Genomic DNA, 15,547 nt, shown 5'->3' on the forward strand with positions numbered 1-15,547 from the left:
GGTCAGGAAAAGAAGATTATCCTTACATTTTTAAAAGCATGTTATCAGGTATGTTATTGTAGATGCAAAAGACAACAGACAGACTAGATTCATTTCAGGTAAGCGCTGACCTTTGTTAGAGAAAAATACCTCTCTAGGACATGACTACCCACCATGAGCTACTTTTAGTTAGAAAGTTTTAATTTCAGACCACCCTACCCTGTGTGGTTACTTGAGGTCTCTGAGTTTGCAAGGCCATCATGCAGATCTCAGCTGAGCTTGTCAGGTTTAGTCTGTAGCTCATCTTGTTTTTCCATCTACAAATTGTTTGCTGTGATAGGAACTTCTTTTATTTTCAGTTCATATTTTACTGGATTTAATGTTCATGGTAATGGAATCTGTTTTATATCATTTAAAGTCTTAACTTTTAGGAGGAGCTTGAAATGCAATCAGTGAAAGAGGTGTTTAAATTTAAATCTTAAGCAACTCAATAAAATTGAATATATTCTCAGACTAATCTTATGATACTTATAATATCAGGCTGATAACCCTTAAATACAGAATGCTCCTTCATGTCTCTAATGTTACATCATGCAGATGAAGGACTTTATATATTTGATGACTTTAGTATACTTTAATAATACTTTTACTAGATTACACCTCCTGACCGTAAATACTGTGTTTTAATGTAATGCTTTTTTCTGTTTTCACCATGATTCAATGAAATGTTATTTGTTTTTATTTACCAGGAAAGGCCGTTGTTTACCTTGTGGCTTTTCATCTGTTCTTTGTTATGTTTGTATGGTCCTATTGGATGACAATTTTCACCTCTCCAGCTTCCCCCTCCAAAGAGGTAAATTTAGTATTGGTAAATTGCCAAATGCTGTAACTAATGGAATTATTTCTTGTGTTATCTTTGTTAACACTTTATTATATGATGCATTTTTTCTGTTTCCATCTATGAAAGGGTTTGGTAATCCTGCATTGTGGTCGTGAATCATAAACCTATTCTCAGAACAGCCCTATGAAAGCATAGTTACAGATGAATGCTGTGTTAGTTGTACTAATATTCTCTGTCATGTTATATTTTCTTAAGTTAAAGACATTCTCTATATCACTGGAGTAAAAAATCTTAAGGGACAGAATGGAGTTAGGAAAGTAGTGTTTATTTTTAGAAACCTTTGCACATTTGCATTTTCTCAGGTCTGACCACATTTGCTGCATGCAGCCATGGGGGGGGGTTGATTGTGGGAACAAACTGCCTCTAGGCCAGGGGTCCCCAAACTACGCCCGCAGGACGCATGCGGCCCCCTGAGGCCATTTATCCGGCCCCCACCGCACTTCCAGAAGGGGCACCTCTTTCATTGGTGGTCAGTGAGAGGAGCACATTGACCATCCCATTAGCCAAAAGCAGGCCCATAGTTCCCACTGAAATACTGGTCCGTTTGTTGATTTAAATTTAGTTGTTCTTTATTTTAAATATTGTATTTGTTCCCATTTTGTTTTTTTACTTTAAAATAAGGTATGTGCAGTGTGCATAGGGATTTGTTCATAGTTGTTTTTTTTTGTTTGTTTGTTGTTTTTTTTTTTTAGAAATCCAAACCTTTTTTTTTTTTTAATTTTTTTTTTTTTTTAATTTCTTATTTATTTATTTATTCATGTTTTGGGGGAGAGAGAGAGAGAGAGAGAGAGAGAGAGAAGGGGGAGGAGCAGGAAGCATCAACTCCCATATGTGCCTTGACCAGGCAAGCCAGGGTTTTGAACCGGCAACCTCAGTGTTTCCAGGTTGACGCTTTATCCACTGCGCCACCACAGGTCAGGCCATAGTTTTTTTTATAGTCCGGCCCTCCAACGGTCTGAGGGACAGTGAACTGGCCCCCTGTGTAAAAAGTTTGGGGAACCCTGCTCTAGGCTACACCTTGCTTGTTATACCTTAATCTGGCTAGTGTTTCTTTTTTTCTTTATTTTTTTAAATTGACTGGCTAGTGTTTCCTTTTTTTCTTTTTTCTTTTCGCTAATGTTTCTTTTAGTTCAAGAGTCCACCTGGTAAAAAATGGAGTCAGTTTCTTTTTTAAAATTTTTTTATTTTTCCGAAGTTAGAAGCAAGGAGGCAGTCAGACCCCCGCATGTGCCCCACCAGGATCCACCCAGCATGCCCACCAGGAGGCAATGCTCTGCCCATCTGGGGCATTGCTCCATTGCAGCCTGAGCCATTCTAGTGCCTGAGGCAGAGGCCATGGAGCTGTCCTCAGCGCCCTTGCAAACTTTGCTCCAATGGAGCTTTGGCTGCTGGAGGGGAAGAGATAGAGAGGAAGGAGAGGGGGAGGGGTGGAGAAACAGATGGGTGCTTCTCCTGTGTGCCCTGACTGGGAATCAAACCCAGGACTTCTACACGCCAGGCCAACACTCTACTGCTGAGCCAACCAGCCAGGGCCTAGAGTCAGTTTCAATACCCTTGTGTCTCTTGCTTTGACATCACTTGAATTCTTTACCTAGAGTTTAGTATCGCTAGATGGTTAAGGGTATATTCCCTAGAGTTAGGAGCGCCTGAGTTTGGTTTTTCTGCCCTATCTCACTACTTAATGATTTTGAGACTCCATTTCTCATTGGAAAATGAAATTAATAATAGTGCCTGTGTCTATAGGATGTTTGTGAGCATTAAATAAGAGTCAGTTATGTAAAGCTTTTAATATAGTACCTGCCACATGATTAGATATAACATTTCTCTACATATTAAATACATTAAAACTTATAGACCAGGTGTTTTAAAATACCAACTTCCACTTAACTTTTTTTTTTAATTTTTATTAATTTTAAGGGGGTGACATCAATAAACCAGGGTACATATTTTCAAAGAAGACATGTCCAGGTTATCTTGTCATTCAATTATGTTGCATACCCATCACCCAAAGTCAGATTGTCCTCCGTCACCTTCTATCCAGTTTTCTTTGTGCCCCTCCCCCTCCCCCTCTCCCTCCTTCCCTCCCCCCGCCCCCCCCCGTAACCACCACACTCTTGTCCATGTCTCTTAGTCTCGTTTTTATGCCCCACCAATGTGTGGAATCCTGCAGTTCTTATTTTTTTTCTGATTTACTTATTTCACTCCGTATAATGTTATCAAGATCCCACCATTTTGTTGTAAGTGATCCAATGTCATCATTTCTTATGGATGAATAGTATACCGTGGTGTATATGTGCCACATCTTCTTTATTCAGTCTTCTATTTTTTTTTACAGTGATTAAAGCCTTTAAGCAAACTCTTGGCCAATACAACAAGAATCCATAAAAGAGTAGTGTCCTTAACAAGTTCACCAAGTCCAAGTTGGCCCTAACACCATGCCAAGTCCCTGATAAATGCAACCCAACCCCAGTTCAGTCTGTTAGGAGCTGTCCCAAGGAGCAAGAGTCCAGGATAAGTCCACATCCAAGAAAAGTCCACATGGCACTGGAATTGTCACAATTCTATACTTTGCAGCTCACGTCCAAGTCCCAATGACCGCTGCTTCTAGCTGGTAATGATTCAGGTAGACTGGAAAAGCCATCTGCAGCATGTGTGGAAATGAAGCTTCTGTTCTCCTCTGCCTGGAGAGATGAGACCAGGTTGCTTTTCCCTGGAGCTCTGTGACTGTGGCTTGGTAAAGAGAACCTTAGGATACACTAAGCTGGGTGGCAAAGGTAGATTCATAATAGAAGTTGGCAAAAGGGGGAAAGAGAGCTCTAAATTAGGAGTAGGTCCCAGCCTGAAATATGAGTGGGGCATTGAGGTAGGAGGAATAAAGGAAACACTATATATTAAACAAAGCAACAGAAAATAGGACTATCAACACCCACAACAGAGATCTTTGAGGGAAGAATAAAAAACCTGACTATTCAGGCAAGACATAGTTAAGTGGCCCTTGTGCAAATGAGATCAGTTTACCTGCTTCTTGGAAGAAATACCCTAGGCTCGTCCATAGTGTCGTAGATGGGGCCGACGGCCCTGGGCACTTTCAGCCTTCAGTGGCAAACCCCAGCTTTCTGGGCAAGGTTAGGTCACAGGTAGCTGGAGCAGGGCTGGAAGAGACTGAACCCTCCCTTAGAGGAGTGAGGGGGAAGCCTACCTTCCAGTGTCCCTGTTTCCTCACAGCAGAGGCATGTAAGCCTGGCAGGCTTTAGCTCAATGACCTTCCTTTCCACTATTGAAGCAGGACCCAGATGGCATCCTATGAGACCCCTTTGGGGTATTGGAGCCTTTAGGGGCATATCCTAAAAGCTGGTAGTTCCCCTGATCTCTATTGGGCTTTTTCTGCCTCTAGGTATCTTAAAAGCCATGCTCAGAAGATCTCGCTGAGGGGTTTGAGGATCCTCATCCACCTATATATATCTTTTCCATATATCTGGGGCTATTTGGAAAAAGACAAAACAGTGTTATTAGCTGGATCAAATAAAGAAGGTAGTAGTTTGCAGGAGAAAAAGATTTGGCGTCTCCTGTTCATCAGCATTCAAAAAAAATTTTAAAATTTTTAAGTAAAAAGCATGATATGCTAGACCCATAGGAGTTCCAGGATATGACTCCCCCCTTTTAAATTTTTTTAAATTGACCTTAAAATATTTGTTGGGTACACTTTAATAATACCTTGACTTTAAAGATTGTAAGAAATACACATAAATTCGAAAGGTTTGACAAAATACAGTGCATGCTTTTGCTCCATATGCAGGAGCATTGTCAGTTTAACCAGTTTAGGAAATCCAATAAAGAACAGTGCATATAGACAATGAGCTATAACATGCTTAGCAGCCTCTCCTGTTCTGACAGAGGTTACTATAAATCCAGAATATGTATCCACTGTAACGTGGACATAGGACTGTTTGCCAAACGAAGGTGTATGAGTAACATCCATTTGCCAAAGTTGTCCTGGTAGGGGTCCTTGAGGGTTAACTCCAAATTAAGGGACAGATTGTAGTATAGGACCCCTTGGACAGGATTTCCCAATCTGCCGTGCTGCTTCCCGAGAAAGTTGAAACTGTTTACACAGGGCTGCAGCGTTCTGGTGATGAGTAGTATGAGACTGAATTGCTTGATCTTTCATGGTTGCTCCAAATAATTTTCTTTTGGGTAGCTTGATCAACAAGGGCATTCCCTTGTGCTAAAAGCTCCAGGGAGCATGGAGTGAGCTCGAGTACATCCTATAAAACATGGAGCTCGCCTGACCTGTGCTGGCGCAGTGGATAAAGCGTCGACCTGGAAATGCTGAGGTCGCCGGTTCGAAACCCTGGGCTTGCCTGGTCAAGGCACATATGGGAGTTGATGCTTCCTGCCCCTCCCCCTTTCTCTCCTTTCTGTCTCTCCCCCTCTCTCTCTCCTTTCTAAAATGAATAAATAAATAAATAAATAAATGAAAAAAACAACAACAACCACGGAGCTCCATGTTGACAGACAAGTCTTTGAAGAAGGAAGAAGTGCTGAGATAGTTAATCAGCATTTGTCCCTAAGACCGCAGTCTTTATAGTGGAAACACCATAAGTAAATATTTTCTGTCTGTATATAGATTAAAGGGGGATTCACTTAACTTTTTAGAGAAAAACATATATGCAAAAACATATACATAGTGTAAGTGTACACTCAATGAAGTTTCACAAAATGAAGACACTTGAGTAACCACCACCCAGGGAAGAAGCAGAATGTCACCCGCTTCCTGTGGCCTCACTCTCCAGTCCCCCATTTACTTTATGGGAAGCCTCTCCAGTAACGCGGATTGATTTTGTTTGTTTTGTATTGTACTTCATGTAAATGGAGTCATATCAGACATAGACTTGTGTGTGTGGCTTCTTTCATTAACATCCTATTTGTGAGATTTGTCCGTGTTGTTGTATACAGTTAGAGATCGTTCATTCTCCTTGTTTAGTATTTAGTTGTGGTCTATAACACAGTTTACATACCTGGACTGCTGTTGATGGGCACAGACATTTGGGTAGCTTCCAGTGTAAGGTTACTACACACAGGGCTCTGTGAGCATTATAGTGCATAGCCAATGCATTTACATACACGCATGCATACATAGTTGTTTTGGGGATAAGCTTAGGAGTGTAACTGCTGGATCATAAGTTGTACATACATTCTGCAGTAGTAGATAATGGCAATTTTTGCCCATTTTTCTCGTGTGCTTTTGTTTTAAGAGGTACGTATTATAAACCATTAATAAAACTTAGTGTCTCTTCATATATATTCTTTAGACATTTGGTAATAGCCCTTAAAGTTATGCCATCCATATGTTATTCTCTAAGTTGAAAAGGCTCTGACTTTACTTAATCAGTTTAGTCATGGTGGCTATTAAAAACATGGCATGCTTGAGAGTTTAGTTCTTATTACAGGAGATAAAAAATAGAATAAGAAAAGCAATTGGCAGTTCTGAGAGGCAATATAGTATAGAGGTTAAGAAGTCAGCTCTAGAATGCACAGGTTCAACTCTGACCTCTGCCCCTGAGCAGCTGTGTGATGGCGGAGACTAAGCTGTCTGCTGCTGCGACCTCTCTGTGAAGTGAGGGTGACTCCATGCACACCTATGTGGTTGTTGTAAGGGATGAATCAATTAATATATGTGATTAATACATTCATATTGTATGTACAGGATGGGGCAAAAGTAGGTTTACAGATGTTTGTATGGAAAATACAATAATTAATAAATGATACAAGAATAAACTGTTTTATGTGCTCACAACTGTAAACCTGTTTGCCTGCCCCTGTATAATTAATACTATATGTAAAGTGCCACCTAAATGTCATTGTCTTCTTTTGTGGTGGTTGCCTTTGGCATATTGCACCTATTTATCCCTCCGTCCAGGGCGTGAGCCCATTTATCCACTGTTTCCCTGTGTGTACAAGTTTAGCTGCCTGCCCAGTTCTGCACCTGGTGGCCCTGCACCACACATCCTGCCTTCCTTCTCCTAGCTGTTACCTAGTATCGTCATTTCCTATTCTACTTGTATGTATCATGCTATTAAACTTTCAGCTCTTTGAGGGCAAGGATCATTTTCACTGTGTTCTCCATGATACTCTTCTCCCCACTTTTTAGTGCATAGTGGTTGTTCAGTAATTACTGAATGAATTATTAAACCATTAATAGCCAGCTAAGCTAAGCTGCCTTGACAACCAAAGACACAGGAATGTAAGGGACTCTTTACAAATAAAGAGTGTAGTGTGCTGACTGGCACCCTTTGTAAGGCAGCAATTACAGAGCTGAGAGATGGGTACTCATGTGACTGTTCAAAGGACTGAGCTCAGAGGTTAGAGCAACAATTAGGGCTCAAAATCTAGGGGATCAAACTGGGTCTGAAAAGCAGAAAGTTAATTTATATTGGGTATTTTTTTTTTTACAGGGATAGAGAGAGTCAGAGAGAGGGATAGATAGGGACAGACAGGAACAGAGAGAGATGAGAAGCATCAATCATTAGTTTTTCATTGCAACACCTTAGTTGTTTATTGATTGCTTTCTCATATGTGCCTTGACGGGGGGTGGGGGTGGGGGGGGGGAGGGGGCTACAGCAGACCGAGTAACCCCTTGCTTCAAGCCAGTGACCTTGGGTCCAAGCTGGTGAGCTTTGTTCAAACCAGATGAGCTCGGGGTCTTGAACCTGGATTCTCCTCATCCCAGTCCGATGCTCTATCCACTGCGCCACCGCCTGGTCAGGCTATATTGGGTATTTTTTAATTCTTTCAGTCAGCAAGTATGTACTAAATATTTACTGTTTGTCATGCTGGTAGGCGATGAATGTAAAAAAAAAAAGATAAGGTCTTTACATTTAGTAAAAATGCTGCTGAGGCAAGCACTGGGTCTTTGCATTTAAAAGGATAGACAGCCCTGGCCGGTTGGCTCAGCGGTAGAGCATCGGCCTAGCGTGCGGAGGACCCGGGTTCGATTCCCGGCCAGGGCACACAGGAGAAGCACCCATTTGCTTCTCCACCCCTCCGCCGCGCTTTCCTCTCTGTCTCTCTCTTCCCCTCCCGCAGCCGAGGCTCCATTGGAGCAAGGATGGCCCGGGCGCTGGGGATGGCTCTGTGGCCTCTGCTTCAGGTGCTAGAGTGGCTCTGGTCGAGGCAGAGCGACGCCCCCTGGTGGGCAGAGCATCGCCCCTGGTGGGCGTGCCGGGTGGATCCCGGTCGGGCACATGCGGGAGTCTGTCTGACTGTCTCTCCCTGTTTCCAGCTTCAGAAAAATGAAAAAAAAAAAAAAAAAAAAGGATAGACAAATGATAAGTAAAGAATTATAAATTTGCCTGACCTATGGTGGTGCAGTGGATAAAGTGTTGACCTGGAACACTGAGGTCACTGGTTCGAAACCCTGGGCTTGCCTGGTCAAGGCACATATAGGAGTTGATGCTTCCTGCTCCTCCCCCTACCTTTCACTCTCCTCTCTAAAAATGAATAAATTAAAAACAAAACAAAACACATATTTTAAGAAAAAAAAAAAAGAAAAAAAAAAAAGAATTATAAATTGTGATACATTTAGATAAAGAACATGACATGGTAGAGTATAACAGTAAATGCTACTAGAAAAAAGCTATATTTGATAGTATGGTCAAAGAATCTTCTCTGAAGAAGTGGCATTTAAGCAGAGACCTTTTATGGGTATGTCTTTCACTAAAGCATAAGCTTTGTGAAGGAAGAATCTTCATTGTTTATTGCTGTGTCCTCATTACCTAGAATCAGACCTGGTGTGTAATGGACGGATTGCTGAATACTTGAATGAATGGTGAGGAGGCAGCGTATAAAGAGCTGGTAGGCATCTTCCATCACTGAGGGTCATCTTTCTAGCAAGAAAATATGTTCCCATTGTAAGGTATTTTTCCCCGCCGAGAAGGAAGGAACAGGGCTCGGAGCCGCAAAGTGTGAAATAATAAACGGCTTTATTGAGTACAGAGCGCACATCCCGCCCGGCAAGGTTCCCTGGCCCCAAGGAAAGAAAGATGGAGAAAATGGAGGCTAGGGAAGTTGCAAAGATTAAACCGCGTGGCAGATATTTAAAGGGTCCCTCTAGGGAAGTGGAGCTACTATGACGTGGTGAAATTTCACTGGCTGATCGCTTCTTTCTAAATGGTTCCTGGGAATCTTCCTTTGGCGGGCTTGATTGTGGGCGGTCCTAGCCAAAGTGGGCGGGTCTGAGTCCCTACGTCACCATGCCCCCATCCACCGACCTTACACCCATCATTTCTCTGGCAACCCTCAGAAGTTGTCAGACAGCTACAAAATCAAGGTCCTGCTCAGTTGCCCGGTGCAGAAGATGATACATGAACTAAAATCTTAACTTCATCTCTGTTGCTTTTTCTTGGAACTCTGCTCAAGTCGTGTACTACCCTGAACACACTGTTCTCACATCTTTGTGCCAGCGTTTTCTTTCCCTCTCTGTCTTCCTGAAGGTTCCTGTTTATCTTTCAGAACCCAGCTTACATAACACTTCTTCCTGGGAAGTATTAACAGCCCCCACCCCTAAAGGAGCTTTTATCATACCTTCTAAAGTGGATGTTGTACATATTTGTTATGCTAATTTGTAATTTGCAGTTCTTTGTTTACATGGCTGATGTTCCTACTATGTCTTTTTTTTTTTTTTTTTTTTACAGAGACAATGAATCAGAGAGAGGGATAGACAGGGACAGACAGACAGGAATGGAGAAAGATGAGAAGCATCAATCATTAGTTTTTCATTACGCGTTGCAACACCTTTAGTTGTTCATTGATTGCTTTCTCATATGTGCCTTGACCGCGGGCCTTCAGCAGACTGAGTAGCCCCTTGTTGGAGCCAGCGACCTTGGGCTCAAGCTGGTGAGCTTTTGCTCAAACCAGATGAGCCCTCACTGAAGCTGGCGATCTCGGGGTCTCGAACCTGGGTCTTCCACATCCCAGTCCGACGCTCTATCCACTGTGCTACCGCCCGGTCAGGCTCCAGACAGACTTTTAAAAATAACTTTTTTATTTGTAGATTATAGTTGACATATATTATTGTGTTAGATTCAGGTGTATACACTGTGATTAGGCATTATATAATTTACTAAGTGATCATCCCAGTAAATCTCACACTCACCTGGCACCATACATAATAATTACAATATTGTTACTATATTCCCTATGCTGTACTTTACATCCCCATGACTATTCTGTAACAGCCAATTTGTTCTTAAGCCCTTCATCTTCTTTACCCAGTCCCCCAACCTCCTCCCATCTGGCAACTATCAAAATGTTTTCTATATCTGTGAGAGCATTTCTGTTCTGCTTTTTTATTTAGTTATTTTTCAGATTCCACATATGAATGAACTCATATGGCATTTGTCTTTCTCTGACTTAGTTCACTCAGCATAACACCCTCTAGGTTCATCCATGTTGTTGCAAATGGCAAAATCTCTCTCTTTTTTTTTTTCAGTGAGAGAGACAGAGAGAGGAACAGATAGGGGCAGACAGACAGGAAGGGAAAGAGATGAGCATAAGTTCTTTGTTGAGGCACCTTAGTTGTTTATTGACTGCTTTCTCATGTGCTTTTATCGGGGGCTCCCGTCGAGCCAATGACCCCTTGCTCAAGCCAGCGACCTTGGGCTCAAGCCAGCGACCAGGAGGTCATGTCTATGATCCCATGCTCAAACCGGATGAGATGCTGTCAAGCCAAGGACCTTGGGGTTTTGAACCTGAGGCTCTGTGCACTGCACTATCTCCTGGTCAGGCCAAGATCTCATTCTTTTTTATGGCCGGTTATATTCCATCATATATGTGTACCACATCTTCTTTATCCATTTATCTGTAGATGGGCACTTAGGTTGCTTTCTCATTGTTGGGCCCTTGCTTGTCTTGATTATAACCTTTTTCTTTTTTAGTTGATTGATTTTATGGAGAGAGAGAGAGAGATACCTTCATTTTTTTGGTCCACTTAGTTGTGTATTCATTAGTTGCTTCTCATATGTGCCCTGACTGGGGATTGAACTCACAACCTTGCTGTTTCAGGACGACACTAATTGACTAAGCTAACCATCTAGGAGATAACCTTTGTTTTACAGTCTGTTTAGTCTGGTATAAGTACAGCTCCACTTTTTCTTCCTTCCATTTCCATTTTCATGAAATAGAATTTCCATCCCTTTACTTTCAGTCTGTGTGTCTTTTGATCTGAAGTGAATCTCTTGTAGACAGCGTGTGAAAGGGTTTGGTTTTATTTTCCATTCAGCCACAGTATGTCTTTTGATTGGAGTATTTAATCCATTTTCATTTAAAGTAATTTTGGTGGATATTTATTTGTTGGCATTTTATTATTCATATTTCTTCTTCTTAAAGAAGACCCTTTAACATTTCTCATAGTGCTGGTTTGGTGGTGATGAACTCCTTTAGCTTTTTCTTCTCTGGGAAGCTCTTTATGGGTCCTTCCATTCTAAATGACAGCTTTGCTGCATCAGGCAACCTTGGCTGTAGGTCTTTGCTTTTTACCTCTTTGAATATTTCTTGCCAGTCCCTGCTGGCCTGTAATGTTTTTGTTGAGGCACTCCCTTGTAGGTAACTGGTTTTCTCTTGCTGCTTTTAAGATCCTTTGTCTTTATCCTTTTGCATTTATTTTTTTAAAGAAAGAGACAGAGATAGACAGTAAGGGAGAGAGATGAGAAGCATCAACTTGTAGTTGTGGCACCTTAGTTCATTGATTGCTTTTCCTACGTGCCTTGACCAGGAGGCTCCAGCCAAGCTAGTGACCTCTTGCTCAAGCCAGTGACCATGGGGTCATGTCTGTGATCCCATACTCAAGCCAGTGACCCCGCGCTCAAGTCGACGACTTCAGGGTTTTGAACCTGGGTCCTCAGCGTCCCGGGTTGACACTCTATCTACTGTACCACCACGTGGTCAGGCTCTTCCCTTTTGAATTTTAATTACTTGTCTTGGTGTGAACCTCTTTGGGTTCATCTCTGCACTTCCTGGACTTGTATGTCTATTACCTTCACCAAGTTGGGGAAGTTTTTTGTCACTATTTTTTCAAGTAGGTTCTAGGGATTGGTCTTGGTTCTGGGCCACTATTCTGGGGGGCATACTGTGCAGCTTGGACCCCTCATTCCTCAGGAGGGACCTCTATAGCAATATATCCTTTCTGATTTTTAAGTGAGGGAAAGGGAGATAGACAGACTACCACATATTCTCTGACCAGGATTTACTTAGCAAGCCCCATTTGGGGCTGATGCTCGAATCAACCGAGCTATCCTCAGTTCTTGGGGCCAATGCTCGAACCAGTTGAGTCACTGGCTGCAAGAGGAAAAGAAAGAGAGAAGGGGGAGAGGGTGGGGAAGAGAAGAGAAGCAAGTGGTTGCTTCTTATGTGTGCCCTCGCTGGGAATCGAACCTGGGAGGTCCACATATCAGGCCAGCGCTCTATTCACTGAGCCAACTGGCCAGGGCCCCTTTTTGATTTTTAAATGCCACATGCAGGTTTGGTACCAATCTGTTTCCCGTCTTTACCTTTTTTACCAGTCCTGTAATGGCTTCTTTATCATATCCTTAGTTGTAGGACTTCTGTTCAGCTAGATTTCAGGCAGTTCTGAATGATGGTTTTTCTGCATATTTGTAATTTTGATGTGATTGTAGGAGGAGGTGAATACAGTGTTTACCTACTCTACCACCTTGACCAGAAGTCCCCCAGACAGATTTTATTAAGCTTATGCTTGAATACAGGGAGCCAGCACTGAGGAGAGGAAGGTCTTCTTACCTGGCTCTGCTTGGCTGCTTCTATAAGCTGGGGACACAGTGGGCTTGTATGAAAAGACAGGCGTTTTTGAAAAAGGTGGGCTTTGGAATTTTCCATTTCAGGGTTTATCTACTTCCTCCTTCTGTCAGGTTGCTTAACAGCTATCTTCGCACCTGGGCTGTGAGGGCCAAGGTGTCCGACTCTTTTATTTATTTTTTTTATTTATTCATTTTAGAGAGGAGAGACAGAAAGACAGAGAGAGACAGAGAGGAGAGAGAGACAGGGGGGAGGAGCTGGAAGCATCAACTCCCATATGTGCCTTGACCAGGCAAGCCCAGGGTTTCGAACCGGTGACCTCAGCATTTCCAGGTCGACGCTTTATCCACTGCGCCACCACAGGTCAGGTCTGTCCGACTCTTCATTACTGCCATCCCAAGAAAGTGGTATAGCTGTCAAACCTTGATCACTTGTGCATTCAGGTCGGTAGTTTAAGCATCCGCAGTTGGAAGAGATAAAATCAAGCTACCCTTGTGTTTTTGAGTTGGAATTAGAGGGGTGGTTACATTTTTTGTGGTCTGGATTTCCTTCTCTCCTTTTGGTGTTCTTGAGGTCCTAGGCTTAGGTCCCTCTTCTGTCTTAGTCATACCGTAAGATTATTATTCTCTAGTTAGATGTTTCAGAGACATGGACTTTCAGGGAAGAATGTTTTAACAGGTTACAATTCTTTCTTTCTTAAGAGAATGGGCTGTCTCACAAAGTAAGTGAGTATTTCTATACCTGGAAAATTCAAGAGGGGGCAGGATCTTGGAATTGTGGTCTGAAGATTCATCCCTGCCTGAGCTTAGATAAGTAACCTTAAGTCTCAACTGTAAAATCATGGGGATCTTTCCTGACTTCTTTCTGTCCTGTTTATTTATAAGTCCATGTCACTTTGTTTTGTATAAGTAATTTGAGATTTCTTGTATCATCCAGATTGAATTGTGGGAGCCAGGCCAGGTAATCTAAATAGACTCTCAACACTTCTTATACCGTGGTATTTTGGTTAGAGTAAAGATCCATAAAAAGGAACAACGTGCATTTTACATCAGCAGTACAGAGACAGACGTGCTAGAGTACAAAAGACATGGATTTACTATCATCTGTGCCGGTAATAGTGCAGTCTCAGTTCCCTGAGCCTCTTGGGGTCAGTTTCCTCAACCACATCTGGCTCCTCTATGCCAAATATTGACCTTGTTTATAATAGACTAGGCTACCTGGATAAGCCAATACTGTTATTGATGATGAGGCATCAAGAGTGTGGGGAGTTTTGGTACTTGAGTTAACAGGCAGACCAAAATATATAAATATATACAGATAAAATTCCAGTCATGATTCCTTAGGCCTTTTCAAGCAAACCCGTGTAACTAAGTAAAAATTGAGGAACAGTGTTGTTAAAATATAAAACATGCTCAAGAGCAGATCTCAAGCCATTTTTAGTTTTAAAAACTTGTGAAATAAAGACTTAGAAACGTAAGCTCCTGGACCCCTGGAATAGAAGCATAAAACTTGAGTTTCTTGAAGGCTGAGATGACAGCAGAAGAAGAGAAACTGAAGTCCTCTGTAGGGAAAGTGCTGTTTGCGAGATGAACTAACAGGCAGGTTGCACCGTGGAAATAAAAACTTAAGAAGTACAAACTAGAAACAACTCCATGAAAGCATCTCCACTTGAGAAAAGGAGACTGTGCTTGCCTTTGACAATCCTTAATAATCCTGGAGAAAGTACTCCTGTTGGTTAGTTTTTTAAACACTAAAACAAAGTAATAAAATAATGACTTGTTGACTCATTTGACCACAAAATAGGACCCCAAGATTCGTGACTTAGCATTTTATTCAAAGCAAGGAAATTTTCAGGCATTCCTCTGAAAATTAAAAATCTATTTTTCTGTGATCCAGGCCAGATAGCTTGGTTGGTTAGGGCATTGTCCCAAAGTACAGAGGTTGTAGGTTCAATCCCTGGTCAGGGCACATACAGGAGCAGATCAATGTTCCTATCTCTCTCCCTCTCTCTTTCTCCTTTTCTCTCTTGCTAATATCAATAAATAGGATTTTTTTTAAAGCTAGGTTTCTTTTTATTCCTTTTATTTATTCATTCAATTTTAGAGAAAGGAGAGACAGAGAGAGAGAGATGCGGGGGGAGGAGCAGAAAGCATCATCTTCCATATGGGCCTTGACCAGGCAAACCCAGGGTTTCTTTTTTTTTTTTTTCTGAAGCTAGAAACAGGGAGAGACAGTCTGACAGACTCCCGCATGCGCCCGACCGGGATCCACCCGGCACGCCTACCAGGGGCGATGCTCTGCCGCGACCAGAGCCACTCTAGCGCCTGGGGCAGAGGCCAAGGAGCCATCCCCAGCGCCTGGGCCATCTTTGCTCCAGTGGAGCCTTGGCTGCAGGAGGGGAAGAGAGAGACAGAGAGGAAGGAGGGGGGAGGGGTGGAGAAGCAAATGGGCGCTTCTCCTATGTGCCCTGGCCGGGAATCGAACCCGTGTCCCCCGCACGCCAGGCCGACACTCTACCGCTGAGCTAACCGGCCAGGGCCAACCCACTCAGGGTTTCAAACCGGCAACCTCAGTGTTCCAGGTCGACACTTTATCCACTGCGCCACCACAGGTCAGGCCTAAATAGGAATTATTTTAAAATCTCTTTTTCTTAAAAAAAACTTACTGTTTTTAGAGAGAGGAAGACAGGAGGAGAAAGAGTGGGGGGAAGTATTCATTTGTTGTTCCTTTTAGTTGATGAATTTATTGATTGCTTCCTGTATGTGGCCTGACTTGGGTTCAAACCTGCAACCATGATATTTCAGGACAATGCTCTAATTGACTTAGGTCACTGGCCAGGCCCCCCAAATAAAAAAATCT

The 15,547-nt window shown here is 42.5% G+C and overlaps 1 protein-coding gene across 4 annotated transcripts in view; it reads left to right on the forward strand.

The window, feature by feature from the left end:
* The window catches only part of ZDHHC20 (zinc finger DHHC-type palmitoyltransferase 20), an 86,291-nt gene that overhangs the window by 31,929 nt on the left and 38,815 nt on the right, over positions 1-15,547 (forward strand). For all 4 annotated transcript variants that reach the window (XM_066369202.1, XM_066369203.1, XM_066369204.1 and 1 more), the window contains one exon: positions 729-832. In XM_066369202.1, the coding sequence (XP_066225299.1) occupies positions 729-832 (104 nt within the window). The remainder of the gene's footprint in view (positions 1-728; positions 833-15,547) is intronic.

The sequence above is a fragment of the Saccopteryx leptura genome, chromosome 2 (genome assembly GCF_036850995.1).
Source record: "Saccopteryx leptura isolate mSacLep1 chromosome 2, mSacLep1_pri_phased_curated, whole genome shotgun sequence".
NCBI lineage: Eukaryota > Metazoa > Chordata > Mammalia > Chiroptera > Emballonuridae > Saccopteryx > Saccopteryx leptura.